Source organism: Pezoporus flaviventris, unplaced genomic scaffold (assembly GCF_033815535.1).
Source record: "Pezoporus flaviventris isolate CSIRO_AGI_PZ_B2104156 unplaced genomic scaffold, CSIRO_AGI_Pfla_v1 ptg000213l, whole genome shotgun sequence".
NCBI classification, from domain to species: Eukaryota; Metazoa; Chordata; class Aves; order Psittaciformes; family Psittacidae; genus Pezoporus; species Pezoporus flaviventris.
The window spans coordinates 2110403-2128357 of record NW_026892761.1 but is presented as its reverse complement, the minus strand read 5'-3'; the positions used below and the strand labels follow the sequence as shown (position 1 = coordinate 2128357).

Here is a 17955-nt window from a genome sequence, read left to right as displayed (position 1 = left end):
GAAGTCCTTCCATTTACAGCCCAACACACGCACACAAAGCAAAGGGGAGATGGGGCCTTGCCCCCTCTTTGCCATTAAACTCTCCCACCTGACCTTCTAGCAGTACAGCAATGCTTCCCCAGCTGCCCCCCTTCACATGGCTCATTTCATCTCTTCTGGGAAGCCCGGCCCAGCCGTGGCAACTCCCCCACACACACTCCAACCTTTACTGTAAACCTGCTGCTTCCCCCTCCTCGCCCTGCTCTTGGGGGGCACAGGGTCCCCCAGGCTTTCAAGTGAGGCAGACACCGGCACCCCTTGCAAACCAAGCATCCCCAGGTTGCTCCATCCCTCACTAGATAGGGACCATTTTGCATTGCACTGATTCTGGGGGGCTCAGGAGTATAAACCCACTTGCCCACCCCCCTACCCCCAAGCACTGATGCAGAATCAACGTGGGATTTTGGGGAAGGGAGAAGTTTGTATTCCCAGTCTCCAAAGCTGTTCAATTCAGCCCAGTTCAGGATGCGCTGCTCCCCCACAGCCCAAGAGCAGCAGCGTGCCCCATGGAGAAGCCAAGTTTGGAAGCATCACCCCAAAGCCCACGTGTCCGGGAGGGGAACGGGGTGGGGGGGACACGGGACTTTATCACTGTCTGCTAAGATGGCAGCTGCTCTGACGCTGAACTACGTCTTGCAAAGTCAGCCCTGCCCTCAGCATCCGACTGCCGGGAACCACGGGGGGAGAGAAGGAAGGGGGAGGTTTGGATTCTCGCTCACTCCCAGCCCAAAGCGGAGGGGACACCCCTGTCCCAGAGCCACCAACGCCATCCTTGGCATTGACCTGAAGCACTGTCCCACAAAGGGACACCCCTCAAGTCGTGCCAAGCCCCAGAGACCCCCCCTCCTCGCAGGGGTTGAGAGCTGTATTCCTGGCTTTCCTACAGCTCGAGGTGCTCCCGCTCCCCCCAAGCACTGCTGTTGGGGTGGGAAATCACAGCTCCTTACTCAGGGATGTGCAGGGGACAAGCAGAAGCTGCCTGCTCGGATGGGACCCCCGGGGAGTTGCCACCCACAGCCAGGGTTGGTCCCCTTGTGCTGCAGACCCGGACCTGCTGCTCTGGGATACACAGACCCTAAATCCACCGGGAGACAAGAGACAGCTCCCGCCTGCTCTCAGGGAAGGGATAAACCCAACTTTGTGGAGTTTTCCTACTCTTCTCGCCTTTGTGCAGTGGGGACCCCACAGAGCCCCCTGCAGCACTCACAGGAAGGGAATACAATGAGCAAAAGTGAGTTTTCCTCTGTCTGCCCATTTGGGAGGAGAAAGCAGGAAGGGAAGGGGAGAAGGGGACAAGTTGTGCCCGGGCCGCAGCAGCGGGCGATGGTTTGCGCTTTGCACAACACGCGCCTGCTCCAATCTGCGCCGCTCGGGAACAATAAACAGGATCATACAAAGAAGTGGAAAGGCGGCATCTTTGCTTCTGGTTTCTATGACAGCATCAGAGACAAACCAACTATAAACTCTAATTCCTGGATTTCTCTCTCTCTCCCCCCCCCCCAACCCCCTTTTGTCTGCCATTAATTAAAGTGGCCATATGGAAAAGGCTGATAATAACAGCAGATGAGGCAACGAGAGAGAGGGAAAGGGAAAGAAAGAAGAAATAAATAACTCAAAGTAGCGGCAGGGCGATGGTGAGGATTTAACTGAGGGTTTGCACTTGTTTTCAGTGGCTGCTCAGGGCAAAGGGACTCAACAGCACTGGGGGGAGCCGGGATGGCAGGGGGCAGAGGGCAGCCTGCCCCTTCCCCTGCCCTACAGCTGCTCCAGGTGGGACTGGCGTGCTGCAAGCCCCTGCTCCAAAGGGACTGAACCCCTCAACCCACCCCTTTGTATGGGTTGAGCCCCCTAGGGTACTGATACCCCCCCCCCCCAGGGAGGGTCTGTCCTACCCACCGGCAAACTGCACCCCAAACTCAGCCAAACTCAGCAGGGTCAATCACAGCGCAAACACCTCCTCAGGACCCCGGTTCCCTCCATGCTCCCCCCAAAAATCACCCACAGAACAGCAGCAGCAACAACAAAAACTTTGCTCAAATTGATAATGAGATTAGCCAAGCAAAGCCTCTTCCCAGCTAAAAATAAGAACCCACAGATTTCAGTCGTGGTCAATGTATAGAGAGAAATCCACCAACATGGCACACGGCCCTTGGTCCTCGCTGCTATAAATAGAGAACTCTGAAGTGGTACTGGGGAAAAGGGGAAAAAGAAAGATAAATAAAAGGAGGAATAAAGAGGAGTCTGCCAGGGACAGGAGCAAACCCCAAGCAGGAGACCCAACGGGCACCACCAGCGCCCCGCACATGCATCCAGAGCTCCCCAAAGCCCGAGGAGTGGGAAACAGCAGCCTGGGGTTGGAGTTTCCGTAGTAAAGGGGTTGGGAGAAGGGGAAGGGGTGGGGGGGAGAGAGGGACACGCGGAGCCCCGGCCCCACACCGCCATCAGCACCTCCGAGAGCTCCGCCGGAGCGTCTTCTGCTAACCCCGCGCACGCTTCCCTCCGGCCGAGCATCCACCGAGCTCGCGGTCCACACACCCGGCAAGCATCCTCTTCCAGGGGGATTCACAAAGTTTCCCGGCTGAAGGCAATGTTGTGCTTTTTTTTTTTCCTCTCCTTTCCTTTTTCTCCTTCCCCCCCCCCCCCCCCCCCCCCAACACCACCCCCCCCCCTTTAACAAATCTCCTTTCTCATCTTATTCAACCTCTTTCCAGTCAGAAGCGGATCCTGTCCACTCGCGCCTCGCAGCGAGCGAGCAAAGATGGACCTGGGAGCGTGATGATCATGGTATAAAAAGAAAATCCCCCTCGGTTCTCCGGTGCAGTTTTCCAAACAACAAGCCAGGCTCCGTGCTCTAAAGGAGAAATGCCTGCGTCTGTTTACATCGACTGCGCGCTCCAAAAGCCTTTCCCCTCGGTCTCCATCCAAGGGAGGGGAGGGAGGGGGGGGGGGGGGGGGAAGAAGAGGGGTGGGAAAAAAAAGGGAAAGAAAAAAGCCAGCGTTATCTGCCTTTGTCAGCGAAAGAACATAATATTGACTTACCTTTCCCCACAGCTATTGTCTGCCCCTTTACAAAATGACATCACGGAAACCAATCATGAAATTTACATGGGGGAGGTTGTGGGGGGAGAGTTCTTGGAGGGCAGCCCACTTCCCTACACCAGTAACACGCGTGTAAGACGGGTTGTTGGTGTCAATTAAATATCTGATACTCCTTAGTGTGTGAACTCTTAAGCCTGCTAAAGGCAATGTCTCATTTACTTAATGACCGCTCTCATTAATGGAAATGGCACAGAGGGGGCTTGCTGCGCCTTCCCTTTGTAAATACACTACCCATGAACCCTTGGGGTTGCAATATATCTGTTTACTCTCCGAGGTGAAATAAATTTACAGTATAGCATCAAAGAGAGAGGCAGAGAGAGATGGAGCCGCGGACTGGAGCGCGCCGAGAGTTGGGGCTCTCCCGGCCCCTTTTGCCTCCTGCTCCCCCTCCCCGAGCCCCAGCAGAAGGTGAAGGATTTTACCCGAGCTGATTCATAATTAATATGCACAAGGCTCGGGGCTCCTTTGATAGCAGGCACACAAAAGGACGGCGACAAGCACCGTGGCGTGTGTGTCCCCCCCTCCGCGCATCCCAGCGCGTGGTACGGCCCAATAATTCCTAATAGCAGCAAGCAGCGAGTGACAGATGCCCTGGGTTAGCATAGCTCCAGCGAAAGTACTTTACAATATTTATTGGTGGTTAGGAAGATGACCTATCACCATAAAGAACAGACTGGGAAATTTATCGCCTCTACGAACCTGGAAGTATTGCCTATTAGCTGATATACATATTCAAAAGCAAGTGGTTAAAAGGTATATAAATAGGGGTTTTTTCCTCCTCCCCTTAAAATTAAATAAGAAATGTCAGACTATATCCCCAGCAGACATCACCTCACCCCACGAAAGATGGATTGAGGATCAGGTGGTTACGTTTTGGACTTTGTGATGGGAAGGAGAATAACACAGGGAGAAGTCCTAAAAGAAAACTGTGACTAAAATAGTTTGGGGATTGGTTCTGAGCACGTGAAGTGTGTGTTCTCCCATTACATCACTTTCCAGGAGCTACTATTATGCTTTTGTTCAGTGGAGAGCTGGCCACCCAGGAGGAGAAAGCCCTCACCAAGCTGGAGGGATGCTCTGGGGACAGACCCCGGCCCCATGCAGCAGGAAGGGCATTAGCACATCCCCTCTGCCTGCCTGTCCCCTGCCAGACAGGAGCATTAGCACTTGGATTACAACTTTTTGGAAGCAGCAGGGAACACACAGGCAGCCCCATGGGATATGGGGGGGGCAGGGGGTGATCACCTTTCTACCCAGTGCTTTTCCCTGCACCCTCACACCATCCCCAGCATCACTGGGATGATTAAGACTTTACCGTCATCTTAATAAAGGCTTCCAAAAAGGTGCAGGAGCGCACAAATGGATAGAAACCCCAGGAGCCTTTAGAGAGCTCGGAGAGCAGAGGCAGAGCCTGGCATAGAGTTGAATCCTGCCGGGGATGGGCTCTCCTGCAGGGAGCTCCAGCTCCAGAGCTGCAGGAGAGCTCCAACCACCCCTTTCCAGGTCACCCCTGCCCAGGCCACGTGAAGCACAGTCGGGAGGGGGAAAAAAACCTCTCAAGCTGCCTGAGCTTTCAGGCCATGTGTTAGGAGCTTTCTGCCTGGCAGTGTGGGCCGTTGGAAGAGCTGCGTGTAGCCCATCTCACCCACAGACCATTCTGGGGTGCACAACAGGGGGGAGCGAGTCAATTCCCCATCTCAGGTGTTTTATTGAGGAGAAGGTGACAGAAGTACTAGTTTTAAACTGTTGAGGCAGCATTGGAGACTCTTAGGATGCCTTTTTTCCATGCCTTGTGAGCCTGATGTGCTCCTAGACCATTAACATAAAGGAGGCATTCAGCAGAGAGTACTCCTGAAAAGCCGCTTTCTATCTCCTTTGGACACACCACGAAAGACAGGGATATTTTACATCCTAAACCTTTGGCATTCAGAAATTCTATTAAACTCTTATCTGCAGGCAGCAGGCCTGGTGCTACACCGCATCTCCATTGTTCTGCACCCACGATAGAATCAAAGGGAGGGCTGGGTGGACTCAGCTCCTCTCTGCTCACAATGCTGCCTGGTCCCCTCCACCACTACTTCATTTCGAGACACAATGCTAAAACTTGAGAAACAAAAGCACAATAGACAGGATAGAAGGCAGGAGGGAAGCATGTTTACTTGCGTGCTTCCACACATATTTATGTGCACACACACACTGCATGTGTGTGAATATGCACATCTCCTGGGGACATTCCATCTGGACACAGGAGGAAAATTTTTCACAATCAGCCATTGGAATAACATCCAGGGAAGTGGTGGATTCCACTTTTAAGACTCAGCTTGATGGGGTGCTGGGACATCTAGTCTAGGTCATGCTTCGCCAAGAAAGGCTGGATCAGATGATCCACGAGGTTCCTTCCAACCTGGGATTCTATGGCTCTATACCTGTGCCTCTCCAGCTGTTAGTACATATTAATTTTTATCACTGTCGTTGCATTTATTACCATGCAACTCACCAAGGATCCCTAAGGCAGCTGACGGCATTGATACCATTCGCCTAAGCTCTGGGTTGCAAGAGAGTGTTTGGTGTTTCTTTGTCCCCAAACTCAGACTTCCCCTTCCCCTCAAACCCTTCCAAAACACTGCAAACACCCAGCACCAGACCCACCGTTTCCAATCACCTCCAACTTCATCGGCCGGCAGAAATTCCCATCTCACAGCCCCCAGATCCCTCCTCAAACCCCGAATGTCTCCGGGCACACATACACCATCCCCACGCTGGAGGAGCCCGAAGGGGAAGCAAGGCCAAGTGTGGGATGCGGGTCAGCACCACGGCCGCGGACAGCTCCCACCACCCCACCGCTCATCCCCCTCTTGCAACCTTTTTTGGGGGGGATTTGGGGGTTTTCTGACCTCTCCAGAGTCACTTTACAGCAGTTTCCAGGGAGGAAATAATTACTGTGTGGTCCCAGGTCGGGAAGAGCTGCCGCTTCCCTATGGGAGCCGCACAGCAGAGAGGTATTTAATACATATTCATGTTTTCGCGTTGTTTGAGGCAGGAGCAAGAGGGTCGCTGCCTGCCTGTCCCCTGCAGAAGTGAATGCCAGAAGGGTTTCTAAAAGTAGATTAACTTCGCACACACATCCCCGTGCAATTTATTAACAAACATAATAATAATCCTGCTCTGCTCCTGTTTTCAGATTAAGCGTTTCAAGTTTGAGATTATTCAAAATAAAGCTGCTTTTGCTTGTGTAAATACAGGCATAAACCCACCACATTGCATTTCGCTGGCTTCTTTGAGGCCGTTTCAAAGCAAATTAGATCTCAAACTTTATGCATTTGTAATTGGCACCAACTTCTCCGGTTACCAGCTGGGGGTGAAAGATTTCTCTTCCTTTTTCCCCCCCCCTTCCTTGTTTCTTTCTGAAAGCTTCTATGCAGATGGGCTGACTGCCTTAATGCCTCAGACTACAATTAGTGCTGTTGTATGCCGAATAGAAATGGCCAGCATTAATATTGTATATGGAACAGCTGAAGGGTTGCGAAGAAACCTGCCCACTACAGGCCCCTGGCAGATGGAACAACATGCACAGGCACAAAAAAAAACTTCTAATAACCCTTTGCTCGTTCTCCAGAGCGCCCCTTCCCCCCTATCTGGGCGGCTCCTTCCCGAAGAGGCAACGCCTTTGTCTCACCCAAACCTTGAGCTCTTTTTCTCCCCGAAGAACAATTGGAGCAATCACCGTCTTTTTGCTCGCATTATCCCTAAACTTACTCCTTTGTTCCCGGGTTAATTCAGGCACCAAAACACATTCAGCTGAGCAGGCAGCAAACAACTTGGTACTTAATGGCATCCTCCTCACCCTTTCATTATCCAGCAATATGCAAGTGGGGCATAAAAATAAACTAACACGCAAAAGCAAACCGAACACCACCACCCCCAGAAGTGTGACCAGAAGCGGCAGAAAACAGGATTTGCTCCCTCCTCCCCACACAGTCCTTTGTAGTTAGGTGAAACCCACAGCAGCAGAGACAAAGCCCCGCCGGTGCCCCGGAGCGGCAGCATCCACCCCCCCACACCCCCCCAGCCCTTCACAGCTGAGCCCGGTACCGGCAAACACGCTCCGAAACCTCTTTCCACCGGGGATAAAACACCATAAAACAAGGGGGAACGGAGGACTTTTTGCGTCCGCACCCCCCCCCTTTTTGGGTGGCTTGAGCAGAATTAAGCTGCTGGAGTGATTTAGAGGGGAAACAGGGGAGGGAACCGCTCAGGAGCACACATCCACACTCTCACCCCCCCTCCCCACTCTGCCGGCGAACGGCTACGAACCGAGGAAGGTCCCGCAGAGCTTCATCCTTGCCGGGAGGCGGCGGGAGCCGTGGCCCGGGGGTCCGGGCGGGAGCGGGGCCGCTGCCGCCGTGGGGTTACTCCATCCGCCCTGGGAAAAGTTGCGTCCGGAGCAAAAACTTATGTGCAGCGGCGGCCAATGGGACCTCGCCGCAAAATCACTGCGGCGCACTCGGCGGCCAATCCGCGGGGGCCCCGCACAATGGCCCTGGGGGGTGTGGGTGGGTGTGTGTTTGACCCCCTCCCCTCCCCGCTATCCCCCCTGGATGGGCAGGGAAATGGGGAAGCGCACCCATCCTCAGCAGTGTGAGGGGCTCACTACTGCCTTTCATTGGGAGAGAGGTGAAGTGATAACATGCACATCCCGGAGGGGGTAGGACCCCCTATCCAGGCAAAGCAGCCCCAGGGAGCCTGATCTACATCCACTATGTCAGTGAGACCCCAAAAAGCATTCTATGTGCTTGTGGAGTGAGAATCCTCCCCAGCTGACCCTAGGCTGAGCAACCGTGTGGCTCTGAGCAGCCAGCAGTCAGGACACTGGACCTCTCACATGCAAATGTCTTCTTAGAAACACAAAAGTCCAATTCTAGCCACACATTTGAGGCTTTGGTTGAGTCCAGGGTGCATGGGGAAAGGAAAAGGGGGAATTGGTTCTGGGAGAGATCTGAAATGGAAGAAGATGTCCCTCTGCCTCAAAGGACAGATGGCAACATTGGACTGAATTGATCCCAGCTGGACAAAACTGGCTACAGGCCAGTGAAGAACACTCTCACTGGCCTTCCAGATGGAAAAGCAGGGAAATAGTTACCAGGAAATAATAATAATAATAATAATAATAATAATAATAATAATAATAATAATAATAATATAACCAAGATTGTGATTAACATGTATGATAGCAGTGAACTTTGTTACCTCATTGACAAAGCGCCCTCCCAGGTTGTGTGACCCACCGTGCTCTGCTCATTGCCCTGGATAAAACCAAGCCTAGCTCTTTCTGTGGTCAGCCTTGGCCTGCAGAGAGAGGAAAGTTCCCGTTCTGAAAGTAATGGAGAGGAGGGATTGCCTGGCAAAAAGCTGGATCATCAGTGTCAATCTCAGCATTGTGACCCGGGTGGGCAAATAAGTGCATTTGCAGGGAGAAAGCCCACCCAAGCCTCAGCTCGGGTAATTTGGGAAAGGGGGGGAAGCCTGTGCTTGGAGGGACAGGTGGCACCAGTAATAAGGAGCCCAGAACAAAGCTGATATTAACTAAGGAGAGTTGAATGCAATTTATCTCAGCAGGACAAGCCTGTGTATTTGGGGGGTTTTATTATCTTATAAACATAAGGGGGGATGCAGTTGGAATAAAGGTCAGCAAAGAATGTAGAGCAAGAGGCTAATTCACTCTTTGGTGCAAGATCCAGAGATCTTTGTTGAATACATCCAATTCCTTAACCCAGATTTCTTTGAAGGCAGAGAGATGGAAGAGGGATTGGGGAGGAACAGCTTGGCTGGGGCAATATCAAAGTGCACCTTCTCTTCTGCACATCCATCAAGGTCTTCTGCTGGTGTCAGCAATGTCAAAGGAAATAATTGTCGTGGTTTAAACCCAGTCAGGTAACTCGTTCACTCACTCCCCCCCTTCTTTTTACGATCATCATTGGATTTAATTGAAAATCAGGAATTGGAGTCAAATTAAAAGTGTAACTGTGGAATATATGGGCTTCTGCTCTTAGCAGGACCTGGATAAGCCATGCTTACTTCAGCCAGATCACGCATCCAGGTGGGATACGGCTCAGGAAAGGAGCTGGAGCCAGCCCCCTGTACAGCTACATCTGCCTGAAGAAGTCTCTGTACCAAAGGGGGTACCAAAGCCTGTTTGGGGACTGCCACCTCTTCCATCTTTGAATTAACAACTCTGTCTTTGCAGAATATCCTGTGCTTTATTGTCCCTTCAATCCCCACTTTGGAAGATGAGAGGTGACATTGCAGAGAGCTCCGCACTTGGAAAATGCCTTTCAGAATGGTGTTCTGGCAATTTGAAACTTTCACTCTCTTATCTTCAGCCTCTTGGGGCTTCAATGGGAGACAGCAAAGTGCCTCTTCCTCCTCCCCTCTTTCTTTTCCTCTCCTGTTCTCCTGCAGCTGCAGCAGCCGGGATTCAGCAAGGTCACTCAACTCCATCGCTTCCTGCATGCAGGAGATCTCAAATTAAGGGGTGTTGGGAGCAGCCTGTTGAGATGAAACAGCCTTCGCTCAGCTCCCGCAAGCAAGGAAACAAAACTCATTCACAGCAGCTCCAGCCTGGCCCACCTTCCCTGTGCATTAACGGGAGAAAAAGTGAAGCTGTGGAGGAGCAAAAAGCAGAGCGAAATTAGTCCATCCTTGAGCTGAAAGCACATTCGTTAAGCAAAGGGAGCCCCCAGATGTCATTATCAGGCTGCAGCTGCCTTGTCCCCTCCTTGGTGTTTTCACCAGCATCTCATCCTGGTTCTTCTTTCCCCTCATATTCATGCACTGCCTCCTCACCCCCTTCACTGGTGAGGCAGAGCTGGTCCTGGCCCCCTCCATCCCCTGGTCTTGGTGCACAGTGCAAAGACATGGGAGCTTATTCCTCTGGCATTGCCAGCAGTGTGATGCTTTTCTCACCAGCCTTAGTCCTGTGCAGGCTGGGGGGGGGAGGGAGTTTGATGTTCCATGTGTGTAGTTTTGTATCTGAAAATAATAAAATAAAATATAAAATAATGAAAACTAAACTAAAAAAAAGTAAAAAAAATAATGAAAACTAAACTAAAAATTAAAATAAATCAAATAAAATTATAAAAAGTAAAGTAAAATAAAATAAAGTAAAATAAAGTAATAAAAACCAAAATCAAAAATAAATAAAACTATAAAAAGTAAAATAAAAAATAAAGTAAAATAAAATAAAATAAAGTAAAATAAAGTGATAAGAACTAAAATAAAAAATAAATAAAATAAAATCACCAAGACATTTGTCTTCAAACACCATCTTCCCAACAGCCTGTGCTATACTTCCCCCCCCCAATAACAGCCCTGCCTTTTTCACAAAGGGGATAGTTCCAGTCATCTGATGACTGGAATCTGCCTCCAGTCTCTTCCCTGCAGCACCTCTCTCATGGCTGCACCAGGGGAAGCCAGCGAAGCAGTATGCAGATATTGTCAAGCTCAACTTGATAGGTACTGTCAAAACTGCCGGAGTGTGGTGACAATAAACATTTTCGCTGGCTAACAATTTGCTGCGAAGGGGGCTGACCCTGAAATCGAGTTCTGCGGTAATGAACGCTCCGGCTCCAAATATTTGCATTTTTGCTGACGAGGTTCACTCTCCAGGAGATTCCCTCCACCCGTGAGCAATCTGCCTCCAACGAGACGGAGGATGGATGCGGGTTCCTGAGCCGCTTTGTTGGCTGCTGTGCAGGAGGGATGTGCACATGCCCAAAATCAGCCCGACCGCGGGAGCCGCTCAGCGCCAGGGTGTTGCTCTCCTTCATTGAAAAAGCCTTTTCCCGTTCGGTTCTGTACGGCAGCGCGATGCTGTCAATGCAAAACTAAACGCGACGATTAACCTCCCATAGCAGATGGGGAAACTGAGGCACGGGGTGACTCAGGACCATGCTTGGGCTGGTTTTGCTGAGCCAGACACGGAGCGGCCAAGAAAGGGAGAGTCAGTGCTGACTGCCCATCACTCAGCGCTGCGCCCCAGCCACACGGTGGGAGGAGGGTGAAGCCCTCCAGCACTCTCAGCAGCTCGGTTTGGGTGCTGCAGCTCATTGCAGCACATGGAAAGCTGGGGCTGCCCGCCCTCGGGAGCTGCTGCACGGAATCGTCTTCCACCCTCTTCAGAATGGCAAGCGGTTTGACCAAGGTTACAGAGACCAGCAGAGTGAAGAGCTAAGCATCACCTTCCTTAGCCCAGGGTCCCAAAGCCCAGCTGGCCCCAGTGTATCAGAGATGCTCAGAGTTCCCTTGCTGCACAGGCAGAGATGCAGCGCTTACATGTTTGAGGATTGAGTTTCTCAGGACAACTATATTTGTAAGGATGATCCCAAAATTAGTGGCCATTAATGATGGGCAAATGACTGTGCCTAATTCTCCAGGGTCAAAGTTTCCAGCCTGGATAGGCTGAGGATTTACTTGCACAATTCACCTCTGTGGAATGTGGCTTCCAAAGCTTACCCAAAGTCGAGCACCTCTCAAGTTCTGCACCAGCACAGGGAGAAGCTGCAGGGCTTGGTCCCACAATATCCAAGATGCTGCACATGGGAATGTCCTTTGGGTCAGTGCACACCTGCACGGCTTAGGTCTCACCCATCCCACTTGTCTAAGTGTTAGGCATGGGGCAGAGCAGCAGCCAGGACAGGATGCTGCTTTCTAGCTTATCACTTCAGCATCCCATTGCCACAATTAATCTTTAATACCACGAGGCAGGTTCTCACAAGGAAATGGGAGAGCTGGATTTCATTTCTGTTCCTGGCACTGGTTTTTTAGGGTGCCCACGGGGAAATGTCTTCATCCGTTTTCCCTCTGACATTTGGTTTCTGTATTTTGAGTAAGAGGTGCTCAGAGTTCACCATGCCTCTCACCACGTCCATCAGCAGTGTTTGCCACGCTGGAGTGGTCATTTCTTGAGAGCCCTAAATTCCTAGACAAATACACAGTAAATTGTAATAAAACTTCACACTCCTGCAGGAACGGGGGGGGGGGGGGGAAGACAGAAAGAATCCTTATAGTTTGCAAAAAGGACATAAAGGGAAGAAAAGCACAGCTTATTTCATTTTTATCTCCCTTTCCCTTCCCTACTGTAATGAAATGCAATTTTCACCAGCAGATTGTTGTCATTTTGCTGAAGAAAAAAATCAACAGTTTTGGCCAGAGAGGATAATTTGGGTTTTTTTTACCCTATTCCTGACAAGGAGCTGTTGTGTTCCTGGTAGCGCTGTGCCTTGGAAGGCACCCAGGCTCCAACCTCCATGCGCTCCAGTGTGGCTGTCCCGCACGATGCCTCCTTGCTGGGCTCACCATGGTACTCAATACAGTGAGAGAACTGGATGGGTGCTGCTGCGCCCAGTTGTGCTGCATCCTTGGAATCTTCTCCCTGTGGTCGCTCTGTATGTCTCTATTGGGACTTCCCAATGCTTCTTGTTGCAAGGGAGTTTCTCAGCACTGACAAACGTGGTTATCATCCTCTCAGCCCTCACAGGATTCTCCATCTCTAGGCGGACAGCCTCAGGTTCCTCCTATGTTTCTTTTCCACCATAAACCGTGAGCCAAAACACCCTGGTTAAAGGCTACAAGCTGAATTCTCCAATTCACCATTGATTTCTCCTTTTCCTTCTTCTTCCCCTCATTCCCTCGTCTCTGGCACAGGACAATTACCACGGCTCCCAGACACACACCACAAGCCCCTTGCCAGCTGAGCCATTTCACCCTGTCCTTGTTGCAAGCCGTGCTGGGAAGCCCATAAAGCACAAGGGAGGGATAATTACTAGTCCCAGCACTGCGATGATAATTAATACTCTGCTAAAAGGAGCGCTTGTCAGGTCAGGGAGCAGGAGGAGGGATGGGAAAACAAACAGGCAAAGATAAATCCCGAGCAAAGGTTTGCTGTGAGGAAGGGGCTGGGGACAAGGGGCAGGAAGTAGGAGCGGTGAGGTGCAGGTATCCAGGGCCATGGGAATGGGGTCTGTGCTCTTGGAAAGCTAGTGTTTCACACCCGTGGGTGCGATGTTGGGGAGCTTTACTCTGCATTGTATCACAGAACCCAGTCCCATCCTCCTTCAGCACTAAGGGACAGGAAAACCCTGCAGCCAGCAACACACCAAGCCAATCTGGACCATATTTGCCCCACTGGGGAGCTGAGAGGAGTTGGGTGAAGTCCCCAGTGTCCTCTCAACCAACAATGGAAAAGCTCTTCGCATGGTGGGTCCTGGATTGGCCAGCGTTTGCCAGCCAGGCTTCTGCGTGCATCTTGCTGCCTGTGTGTGTCACAAGGACTGGAGGTGAGTTTTGCTCTCCTAATGTTCACTTCTAACATAAAACTCTTCCCTGGGAGACCATCACTATTCCATTTTCTGTCTAAAAGCTATGTGTGGTATTTAGCAAACAGCTTTGATCTCCAGCCCAAACCAACTCCATCCCTGAGTGAGCATCCCACAGACCTCACACCAGAAAAGCGGGATATCCAAACAAGTCAGAGCATCTACTCATCCCCCTTTGTGCACACAGAGAGCTCCTCGTACCCTGAGTTATAGTTTTCCCCTCTTCAAAGCTTTCTCAATTTAATACTGATTTCACCATTTGGGGGACATCAGAGTCCACCTTTTAACTGAGGTTGGAGAAGGAAAGGTGGAAGAAATATAAAGAATTCCATGGTAGCAATGGGGAGCTTGAAACCTAAACATCATAAATCAAAACTCAATAAATCTGAGTGAGGTGAAGCATAAGAAAAGGGAGGGTGTCAGAGAAATGTGGGCTTGGGGTTTTCCTTCTGTTCAGCCCTGGGGTTTATTCTTCTCTCCCTCGGTCTCATCACCTGAATGATCAGCAAACCGCCTCCATAGATGCTGTGTATCAGCCTGTTCGCAATGGAGTTAAACCAAAAAAGGCAACCCATGGTAAAGGGTGAGAGAAGCAGAGGAGTGCTGGCAAGGGAGAACAATATGTTTTCAGACAAGCTTTAAAAAGGAATGTTATGTTAATACGAGTTTGGCGTCACACTGTCATAACACCATCAAAATGACATGCTGCCACCACTAATACAACTGTTTAGGGAATAGGCAACACGAACAAAAAAGCAATTCGGTTAGAAACAAACTGGGATGAGTCTATACTGTAAGAAAACAGAAATACGCTGCAATCCAAGGGAGGACCAGACAAATGCTCTGCAGTTGCCGCTGACAGTGATGCAAACGGGAAGCAGAAGCTCTGAACAGAACTTGCTCCTTGTTTTCCATGACCTCTTAGCCTTCGCTGGGATAATCTGCTCCTAGGAGAGAAACAGTTTAAGGACAGCTGTTCTGGCATTAATTAAAAAGCCCTACAGTCCTTCCCTAATAGACCCACTTTCCTCCTAAGATCTTCTTCCTCCATTTGCTTTCGTACCTGTCCTTAATTAAGTCCAGTGAGAGGAATTCACTCCTTCAAATGTGTTAAAAACGGATGTTCTCAAGGCACCTGCGTCTGAGGAAACTGATTTCTTGAAGCCCATGTATTACATGAAGAGGGGACATTTTCAAGCTGAACGCTCCCTTTTGATGAGCACAAACGAGCTGCTCTATGTTAAAAACCATTCCTCTTGCTTTTCGAGCTCATTTGGCAAGAGCTCAGCTGGTAGGGTGCTAAATAGTCACTTGAAGGACTACAAGCCTAGAGCGCATTGAGGATGAGTCCTTCAGAAGGGAGATGCAGCATCACTTCACCTGAGGATGCCCCTCTCCAGGGATAGCTATGGAAACACGCAGCCCGGCAGCGCTGACAGAGGCTTGTTGACCAACAAGATCCTGGCACAAGCCCTGTGGCTCAGCCATGGCAACAGGGCCGGTGGCGCGGCGGCAGCTGCTGCTGTGCGCAGGGAAGAGCTTTTCAAAATACCACGGCTCAAACCCATGACAGAACACAGAAATAGCAAATAGGAGAGAAAACAAGGCTGCGTGTGAAATAGAAGCCAGGAAGGATGTTAGGTACAATTATAGCTATTGCCTGCCCCAAATCTTCCTGGACTCCTCACTCAATGCGTCGTCACTACGCACAATTCAAATGCTATTTTTTATTTGGTCAGAAAATGTCAAATTTCCTCCTTATTTTTTGTTTTTTTTGAATTCTTGATAATGTGATCAGAATTAAAGCTGAGTTGTATCAGACTAAGGCCAAAACATTGGGATTTGCTGGTCTCCCAGGCACAGGTTCCCAGCCCAAAGCTGCCCCCACACCATTATCCCTTTAGCCCCAGCCCCTGCAGAATCAGCCCATGGGGTGCAATAGGAGATGCTTATCGCCTCACTCCTCATATAAATCTGATAGATTTATACTCCCAGGTATAAATCTGATAGAATATGTCTTAGAGCCTTTCTGAGGGGCACCTTTAATGATAATTCCATACCTCTTGTCAGAGCCTGCAGAGAAGGTGCTCAATCAAGGAGGGGTGATGCAGGGGGACAAAGCGTAAGCTTCTCCAAAGCCACCCCATCTCCAGCTGAGCCTCAAGTGAGCTAAATTCATTCCCGGTGTCAGTCCAGTGAAGCACACAATTAAGCAGGCAAGATTTTGGGCTGTGCTGTCTAGTTCCGTTAGGCCACCCCACCAGGAGCTGCAGAGATTGCGGCCAGGAATTTGCTTATGGAAGAATGAAAAATTGCCCCCTTCAATCTCTTCCTTCCCACCTGCTGGGTTTTAGCTCTTAAAAACCTGACAAACAAGGCAGGAAGGTTTGCTCCGAGAGCTTTGACCCGTGGGTCGGTTTCCTCAGCTTGCTAACAGCTGAGCATTTCAGAAGAGCAGGTCTTTGCCATGCGGGATGAATTACCCGTGGTACAGCGGATCCGCACAGCGGTAGGCAGGGTTCTGCTGGAGCTGGGCATTTGCCATGCTTTCCTAGAAAAGCTCTCTGCTGCTCTCCTTGCAACATTAATTCTGAGCAACAGAGGGGGAATGAAATGTACGTTTGAAAGCAAGCCACGAGGCAGAGAGCAATATTTAGCTTTCCTCTCCCAGAGGTCTCACCTGTGTTGGCACTGGTTTAAAGATGTTAGAATGGGATTAAGGGGCTAAATCAGATGTTTTATTAGTTACAGGAGCCCATTTTCCTTGCTAAATAATTGAATGTGTGCGCTTAAGGCAAGAGTCGAGGCTGGCTGCTGAAAGGGGGCCCGTGGAACTCCAGGCTGAGATTTCACAGAGGATCAGATGGAGTGTGCAGCATCAGCCTGTCTGTGAAGACATCTGGGTCTTCTGTCATCTGGAGTGGATGCTGCATGTTCCTGGGACATTTCCGACAAGGATTTACATGAGGAGATGCAAAGGTCTGAAATATCTTTAAAGGAAATACGTTTTCTTCTAAATAAGAGAACAGGAGCTGAACTTCTGTCTTCAAAAAGGGGATTTGTTTGTCTTTTTGTATGCCAAATGTGTCTGTGATGAGAATTCAAAGGCCTGGTTAGCTTCAGGTCTTTATGTAGCATTATCCAGTCCAGGAGACAAAAAAGCTGAGAAACTTGCAGCAAAACCATTCTTATGAATATTTCAACTATTCTGCAGGTTTAATAAATTAAAATACTTCTGCAAATACTTTGGAGCTTATTCATCTCTGATAACACTTGGTACCTTATTATTTCTAACTGAGCTACAGAGAAAAACACATTATTATGGATTTTGTGGTAGATCCTCCAATTTATCAACCTAAAAAGATTTCCGAGCAATAGAGACTTTCTGTGCAAGTTAATATGTCATAGGCTATTTATCACCTGGGGTTTGCTGAGTCTGCATTCCTAATCAATGACTTGACAACCTGAGTTAGGGAACACTTAAAGATGATATCCGTGCAAAGTAAGGGATGTGGCTAAAGCAGGTTTGGCCTCCAGGAGAGGACACTGGGCACTTTGGTCACCCAAGATATCTTGTGCATATGTGGTTGCGTTGCCCCGGGGTGGCAGCAGCAATAAAACCATGATTTCCTCACCTGAGTAAGCATTACTCCTGCAGAAACCCACAGGAGCAGACAGAAATATCCCAGGACTCAGCTGATGGTGGAAAACTCTGGATTCCAAGGTGTATAATCCCATTCTGCCTCCTACAGCTCTCCATGGGGCCAGGGGTGATGTCCATCCTTGCAAGCATTCATCACATCCCTGCCTCGGTGATGCTGCTTTTGTTTCCTGGCACCTCTCCCAGAGGTGGCTGCCTCTGCTGGAGGTGAAGGATGACAGAGTACACAGGGTGTTATGGGCACTGGGAGGCTTAACACACTAAATAAATGTAATGAATATATATGATTTCATTTCCCTCCTACCCCAGACGCATTTCTACACTTTCATTTGATCTCGCTGATGTACTGCAGCCTCGCTCTGTATAATCTACACAAACTCCATATGCCACGGAGTGGAGCTGGGAAACTTGGCAGGTTGGAGCTTCAGGTGAAGGAGACCCCAGCCCCACGCATGCATGAACCGGGAGCTGGCAAAGTCCCACGTCCCACTGCATACCTGCCCTGAAAGCCACGGGGGCTGCAGCTTCCCATCCCATCCTGTTCCATCCTATCCCATCTGCAGCCCCAGTCCACATGTGCTGTGTGGGGCACGTGCGCTGCAGACCTAGGTACGTCAGAGCAAGGCAGGTGTTTCCACACACGTTACAGGCTCACGGGAGGGACAGGGATGCTCAGGGGATGGGTGCTGCATTCAGTTCAGCAGAGGAAACCCATCCTTCAGCCCATGATGGATTTATTCCCGTGACCCAGCAAGTGGAGGTCAGGAGACCCTGACAGAAAAC

General features: G+C 50.1%; 1 protein-coding gene and 1 long non-coding RNA gene across 9 annotated transcripts in view; both read right to left on the bottom strand.

Moving 5' to 3' along the window:
- MYT1 (myelin transcription factor 1) overlaps positions 1 to 7583 on the bottom strand; it is a 61975-nt gene extending 54392 nt beyond the window's left edge. For 4 of the 8 annotated variants that reach the window (XM_061441328.1, XM_061441329.1, XM_061441330.1 and 1 more), the window contains exon 1: positions 7453 to 7583. In XM_061441328.1, coding sequence (XP_061297312.1) covers positions 7453 to 7477 — 25 coding nt within the window. In that variant the 5' untranslated portion in view covers positions 7478 to 7583. Of the gene's footprint in view, positions 1 to 2487; positions 2638 to 2740; positions 2969 to 3078; positions 3332 to 7452 lie in introns of those variants that run through there. The other 4 variants (XM_061441332.1, XM_061441333.1, XM_061441336.1 and 1 more) reach the window with 4 other exon arrangements.
- Positions 7584 to 14275: 6692 nt separating this feature from the next.
- On the bottom strand, positions 14276 to 17073 carry LOC133262446 (uncharacterized). The gene is made up of 2 exons (XR_009741315.1): positions 15572 to 17073; positions 14276 to 14455 (listed from the first exon to the last, which is right to left on the bottom strand). It is a non-coding gene; the product is annotated as an uncharacterized LOC133262446 (long non-coding RNA).
- Positions 17074 to 17955: the final 882 nt, after the last annotated feature.